This window comes from Barbus barbus (assembly GCF_936440315.1).
Source record: "Barbus barbus genome assembly, chromosome: 28".
NCBI classification, from domain to species: Eukaryota; Metazoa; Chordata; class Actinopteri; order Cypriniformes; family Cyprinidae; genus Barbus; species Barbus barbus.
Window position 1 is genome coordinate 26332262 of NC_136756.1, and position 7591 is coordinate 26339852.

At 36.0% G+C, this 7591-nt stretch overlaps 1 protein-coding gene across 1 annotated transcript; it reads right to left on the bottom strand.

Annotated features, from left to right (window-relative positions):
• Window positions 1-621: 621 nt before the first annotated feature.
• LOC306847815 (uncharacterized protein) lies at window positions 622-5400 on the bottom strand. Its single transcript, XM_079381989.1, has 10 exons — window positions 5321-5400; window positions 5177-5218; window positions 5026-5067; window positions 3277-3318; window positions 3125-3166; window positions 2973-3014; window positions 2646-2687; window positions 2166-2450; window positions 1660-1794; window positions 622-985 (listed from the first exon to the last, which is right to left on the bottom strand). The coding sequence occupies exons 1-10, from the start codon at window positions 5325-5327 to the stop codon at window positions 942-944; spliced, it is 723 nt and encodes a 240-aa protein (XP_079238115.1). The 5' UTR covers window positions 5328-5400; the 3' UTR covers window positions 622-941.
• Window positions 5401-7591: the final 2191 nt, after the last annotated feature.

A 7591-nucleotide genomic window follows, 5' to 3' on the forward strand; every position in this document is an offset into this window, starting at 1 on the left:
CCAACAAGATTTTTTTTCACCAGGGGGCGTAGAGTCTCGTTCCCTCTCAGGGAACCATAGTTACATGCGTAACCCGAGACGTTTTCTTTTATGCATCAATATTTTGTGTTGACAGCTATGTAAAGTTAGTCTGAACTGTAGAAATGATTGTCTTCATTGAAACCAATGAAACTGCTACCAGATCTGATTGTAGTTGTTTTATAACATAGTTTTCAAAAGTCAAGTTGTTGTCTAATATAACTCCCAGGTCTTTGACTGTAGAGGAAAAAGTAACAGTACATCCTTCTGGATGCAAACCGTATCCAAGAACTTCTGTGTAAAAGTTTTGGTCCAAATTAAGTAACGTCTCTGTCTTGATATGAAGTTAACATTTTGGCAGCAATTATTATAAAATCTTAAAGGAATGGTTCACCCAAAAATGAAAATTTGTTAAAAATATTCTCATAACTCATGTACATCTACCTCGGGACGGCTTAAGGTTGTTTCCTCATCAAAACAGATTTGAATTATTACATCACTTGCTCACCAGTGGATTCTGCAGTACACGACTTTAGTTATAATAATTATTGTAAAAAGCATATAAAATGTAAATATGTAAAGACATAAGAACAAAATATTTATTAATGTAAAATGCATAGGATGCATAAAAATTTATTGATTTACTTTGCACACAATTTCATTAAAATTACAAATGAGGAAGAAGCAATACCTGATTTCAAGTATAAACCAGCATAGTAAAATGGTTTTTTTTAACGTTGTGATTAAAGTATAATGTACATAAAAAAAAATATAAAAAAAAAAATATATATGTTTAAATGAAATCATTATTTATTTGACTTTTTTCAAAGAGTGGTTCAGCATGCAGAAAATAATTTGATCAATCTGAACTGATTAATTGATTGGTTGTCCGTTCTTTTCTCTTCAGAAACTCTGAGGTCCTCTTATACATGAATACAGTCATCATCTGTCCCAGTATTCACTGAACCTGTTGAAACAAATGCATTCTGCTGAGCGCACAGAGTGCTAACTGTGTTGTGTAGAGCAGCATAAATGTGGCAGAGCACCCTAAACTTGTGAAAACTTATCTAGCAGCAGATCACATGTTAGAAACAAGTGAGGTCTAGGTGTTACTTCTGCTTATTCTTTGGAGCTTTTCTGTAGCCTTTATTTAAAACCAAATACTATAACAAATTTTGTGTGTATTTGTAGGGCTGGGTACAGTTCAAAAATTTTCGATATCGAAACTGATACCGATACCTTGACTTCGATACCGATTCCTGAACGATACTTTTTCGGTACCAATTTTACTAAATCAGTTTTAGCAAGATTACATTATCTGAAAACAAACAACAACTTCCGTTTTATTTTTTCAGCTTCTTGACGTTTATACAGACTCAAAGACTCCTGAGCCACAAATATATCCAGCACAGAAAATCGGTGCAAATACTTTTACTAAAGCTCAAATAGTCCTCCAGACCTACTGCTACAGGCTTATTGGCTTATTGGTATCGAAATTTGGTACCGAACAACAAGATGTTTTCCGATACTTGATGGTATCGAGGCAATTCGGTCGGTACCTAAAAAGTATCGCACTCAATACCCAGCCCTATGCATTTGTATATTAGACATGAAAATGAGTTGTTTGTATGAAACACACACCTTTAGCTTTGCTCTTAATGGTGGTCATGATCACTGCTGCAGTCATTATGAAGAGACCAACAACAATGAAGGAGAAAAAGCTAATGTAGACTGAAGATACTTGATTATCCAATCTATGATGATCTGCAGGAAAATCTGAAAGAAAACACAGGCGGCATGAACTGTATGTACAGAACCAAATACAATTGCAGGAACACAGTATGTACATATACAGTATGTATTTCAAAGAGCCTGGATCCAACATGACAATAGTTCTGTTGTTTTTGTTGAAAATGTGATCTGTAGTGCATTTGTTTTACCAGTATAGTTTATGATTAGTTAACTGTTTAAGTACTGCTACTTAAGCCATTACAAGCAAATCATTAAATACTTAACAGGACAAGAAAAAAAATCTATATTTTAAAGTGTTTATATGTGATCATATTGACACGTTTATGTGTCAAAATCCAACATGCCAGCAAAACAGAGCTACCTTTACATTATACAGTAGTTGCAGTATATTTTACCTGGCAGGCAGGTGTAGGTCTCACTCTGACGGTTCACAACAGAATTAATCTGGTGTACGCAGGTGAAGGAAACCGGTGGACTCACTTTCACATCAAACACACACACGTCATTTGAAAAGCACAGTGGGTTCTTCAAGGCATAGTTGTATTCACTCTTCAGTGACACCTGGAAAGAGCTCTTAATGAGCCTCCTTCCAAATGAACACATGACGATCATGTGCTCTCTGTCCTCCATCTGCCTGAACACTGTAATATTGGGCACTGGGACATCTGAATGATGTCGATCTGAACAACACAATTATTAATTACACACCGTTTTCCAAACTGCATATATTTATTTATTTAAATGTTGATGAGTAAGTTGATATTTGAAAGAATAAAAAAAAGAGAAAAAAATGAAAGAAAAAAAACGGTTTAAAATCTGGTTGTTAATTCAATAGCCATAATTATCAATAAAACAGTATGACTCTGCTGACTTACTCTGCGTCTGGTAATACACATTCCTTCTGTAGGGGGTTTGAGCTTCAATAAAACAAAGACAGGCACACAGTACACTGAACAGCTGAATACATGAGCATGAAATAACAAACCTATAGTATCATACCACTGTATTAATGCCATAACACTATTACAAGGAAACCTCAAATGGGAAAACCTTGTTTAGCGCACACATGTGCCATATGCGGGGAAAAAAACCAAGCTCAGAAATATTCAGAATCGTTGAAGAGAGATTCGCGATGCATCAGAGAATCTATTTTTTTCTCCCACCCCTAGAAATATATAGATTAATGTCATTAGATGACGCACCTATCACTGAAGTAGTATTACTATGCCATGCACCGTGGGAATCTGTACACAAACACAGCAAAATTATATTAACTTGCATTTTTACACTTTCAAATATTTCTTTAAAAAAACTGACAGAAATGTATATAGATTGAAGTCATTAGATGACGCACCTGTCACTGAAATAGTATTATTATGCCATGCACCGTGGGAATCTGTACACAAACACAGCAAAATTATATTAACTTGCATTTTTACACTTTCAAATATTTCTTTAAAAAAACTGACAGAAATGTATATAGATTGAAGTCATTAGATGACGCACCTGTCACTGAAATAGTATTATTATGCCATGCACCGGGGGAATCTGTACACAAACACAGCAAAATTATATTAACTTGCATTTTTACACTTTCAAATATTTCTTTAAAAAAACTGGCAGAAATGTACAAACCCGATTCCAAAAAAGTTGGGACACTGTACAAATTACGAATAAAAAAGGAATGCAATAATTTACAAATCTCATAAACTTATATTTTATTCACAATAGAATATAGATAACATATCAAATGTTGAAAGTGAGACATTTTGAAATGTCATGCCAAATATTGGCTCATTTTGGATTTCATGAGAGCTACACATTCCAAAAAAGTTGGGACAGGTAGCAATAAGAGGCCAGAAAAGTTAAATGTACATATAAGGAACAGCTGGAGGACCAATTTGCAACTTATTAGGTCAATTGACAACATGATTGGGTATAAAAAGAGCCTCTCAGAGTGGCAGTGTCTCTCAGAAGTCAAGATGGCAAGAGGATCAGCAATTCCCCCAATGCTGCGGCGAAAAATAGTGGAGCAATATCAGAAAGGAGTTTCTCAGAGAAAAATTGCAAAGAGTTTGGAGTTATCATCATCTACAGTGCATAATATCATCCAAAGATTCAGAGAATCTGGAACAATCTCTGTGCGTAAGGGTCAAGGCCGGAAAACCATACTGGATGCCCGTGATCTTCGGGCCCTTAGACGGCACTGCGTCACATACAGGAATGCTACTGTAATGGAAATCACAACATGGGCTCAGGAATACTTCCAGAAAACATTGTCGGTGAACACAATCCACCGTGCCATTCGCCGTTGCCGGCTAAAACTCTATAGGTCAAAAAAGAAGCCATATCTAAACATGATCCAGAAGCGCAGGCGTTTTCTCTGGGCCAAGGCTTATTTAAAATGAACTGTGGCAAAGTGGAAAACTGTTCTGTGGTCAGACGAATCAAAATTTGAAGTTCTTTTTGGAAAATTGGGACGCCATGTCATCCGGACTAAAGAGAACAAGGACAACCCAAGTTGTTATCAGCGCTCAGTTCAGAAGCCTGCATCTCTGATGGTATGGGGTTGCATGAGTGCGTGTGGCACGGGCAGCTTACACATCTGGAAAGGCACCATCAATGCTGAAAGGTATATCCAAGTTCTAGAACAACATATGCTCCCATCCAGATGTTGTCTCTTTCAGGGAAGACCTTGCATTTTCCAACATGACAATGCCAGACCACATACTGCATCAATTACAACATCATGGCTGCGTAGAAGGAGGATCCGGGTACTGAAATGGCCAGCCTGCAGTCCAGATATTTCACCCATAGAAAACATTTGGCGCATCATAAAGAGGAAGATGCGACACAGAAGACCTAAGACAGTTGAACAACTAGAAGCCTGTATTAGACAAGAATGGGACAACATTCCTATTCCTAAACTTGAGCAACTTGTCTCCTCAGTCCCCAGACGTTTGCAGACTGTTATAAAAAGAAGAGGGGATGCCACACAGTGGTAAACATGGCCTTGTCCCAACTTTTTTGAGATGTGTTGATGCCATGAAATTTAAAATAAACTTATTTTTCCCTTAAAATGATAAATTTTCTCAGTTTAAACATTTGATATGTCATCTATGTTGTATTCTGAATAAAATATTGAAATTTGAAACTTCCACATCATTGCATTCTGGTTTTATTCACAATTTGTACAGTGTCCCAACGTTTTTGGAATCGGGTTTGTATATAGATTGAAGTCATTAGATGACGCACCTGTCACTGAAGTAGTATTATTATGCCATGCACCGGGGGAATCTGTACACAAACACAGCAAAATTATATTAACTTGCATTTTTACACTTTCAAATATTCTTTAAAAAAACTGACAGAAATGTATATAGATTGAAGTCATTAGATGACGCACCTGTCACTGAAGTAGTATTACTATGCCATGCATCAGGAGAAACTGTACAAAAACATAGTGAAATTATATAAACTCGTATCCATGTTCTTTAAAATAGAATAAGAACACTGACAGAAAAGCGACTGAAGTTACTAGATGATTCACCTGTCATTGTAGCAAAGTACCATGCATCAGACGCATCTGTACAAAAACACAGACAATATTATACTGATGGTATTTAATATAGACACAAAATGTGAGGCAAATAAATGTAATCCACTTACTGAAAGCTGACCAAAGGGCCAATAAAAGGATATAAAGCTGGTTCATGCTGTCATAGATTAGAGACTACAGCTTTCTATCATATATAGCAAAGTATTGACTTCCTGTGTTAACAAGAAAAATGTATGTGTGGTACACTCTAAAAATGGCTGAGTTCAAAATAACCAAATTGGCAACCCAGAACTGGGTAAATATTGGACAGAACAGCCAGCATGTTGGTTTACACATTTTAACCCAGCAGTCTGGGTTGTTGAGAAAACCCAAGATACAGTTATTTTCACCATTTATGTGTGTGCATTTTTGTGTTTCTGGGTTATTCTTGCTGGGTTATTATCATAATTTTGCCTATGCTTAACAAGACAATCATGGATTAATAAATAATGAAGAATACATTTTTACCCCAAATGCAGCGACTATCCCCTGCTAACAGTGGGAGCCACAACGGTATCCACTATTGGTCAATATTCACCATTAACCAAATGCTTTTCACCTGCCTCAAGAAGAGAGGAATAAAATATAGGGTAAGATGCAAACAGGAAAATAAGAGTACAATTGCAATGTTGTTTCGCTGACGTGCATAGATCAGAGTGCAAATAGAGAGAGATTTGGGTAACAAAATATTTACAGTAGAATCCACAACTGCACCTAACCTAGAATCAATCTGAATAAATGCTGCATTAAAGGGGACCTAAAATGCAAAACTTACCTTTATAAGATGTTTGAACACAGTTGTGTTGCTGCAATGTGTGAAAACAACCAGCCAATAATGGTTAACATCCACACAAAATGATCTGTGGGGTATTTTGAGCTAAAACTTCACATGCACACTCTGGGGACATCTTGTAAAAGGGGCACAATAGGTCACCTTTAATGATAAAAGGAAAGATGCCGTTTATATGAATTCAGCTATGAAACCACAACCACAGCTTACTTTCTGACATGTTCATAGACCATGGCACACAGCCGTGCTTTGTTTTTTCAGTTTTCAGTACATCAGCTTTAGTTTGTGGGCACTTTGTATGGAAACTCACAAAGTAATCTTTGAGACCACACAACCTCAGACTCACCACTGACCTTTTTAAACACAGCATTTTCCATTAAACAGAACCACATAAAAACAATCGCTGCACAAATTTTTCTGAAACCAGATCGAAAATGTCTGCTAATGTATCTAATAAATCATGTTTCAGTAGTCTGAGTTTGGTTCAATCATATTCTAACACTTTTTAATTACTGTTAGCCTACTTATGTGAAACTGTGAAAGCTCACACAGTAAAAATCTGTAAAAAACAATTGGACTGTCAAACTGTATTGCAACATTTTCAAGCAAAAGCGCATTTATGAATTTTATGAAGTTATATGGTTAAATTGCAGCTCATGTAAATGTGAGGGAAATGTTATTATTATAGGTATTATTTGATTTAAACTGTATAAATGGTTCATCAGTATATGCTTGAGTTATTTTGATGTGCTAAAAGAGCAACAGGAAGTGAAATGTGCGAAATATGTGTGTGTAGTTGAGAGTGAGACAAGAAGTGTTATTCACTTTTAAGAAGATTTACAGTAAATACTTGCAGCATCTAGGGGACATAGATACCGTAAACTGATACATTTGTTGAATATGCATTATGATTGGTTGAGATAATAGCATCCTGGTTTGATTGAGAAATAAATAATGAGTCAAGGTGTTCCTTTTGTCACACTCTGCTGCCGACTTTGAATGACAGTATGACTGTATGACCATTTTCTTGCAAAAAAAAAACGATAAATATTTGTTTCAACTATAAATCAATCACTGCATGTTTTTTCCCAGACAGATGCAGTGCTAACCTTATTTGTAGATTTAACATTTATAAATGGTTTAAAGCAAAAACTTTAGACCTTGTATTTACACTTTCATAGTCCATTTGAAAAAAAAAAATTACACATTAATATATATAAATATATATATGTATATATTAGGGGTGGCACGGTTCGCGGAAAAAAACCGAACCGCACGGTTCTCCACACACGGTTCGGCACGCGCTAGGACCGCGGTTCAACTGAATTCTGACAACGCATGTGGTTTGTTAAAACAAATAGGGTTCGGCTAATGTATGTTTCTGTTAATGGATGCGCATTCTGGCTTCCCAGTACATTATAACAACAGCGATG

Coding starts and splice junctions, on each gene's coding strand:
- LOC306847815 (XM_079381989.1), bottom strand. Junction 2,451..2,645: donor TGTGTATTACCAGACGCAGA/GTAAGTCAGCAG, acceptor TGTGTTGTTCAG/ATCGACATCATTCAGATGTC. Junction 1,795..2,165: donor GACCTACACCTGCCTGCCAG/GTAAAATATACT, acceptor GTTTTCTTTCAG/ATTTTCCTGCAGATCATCAT.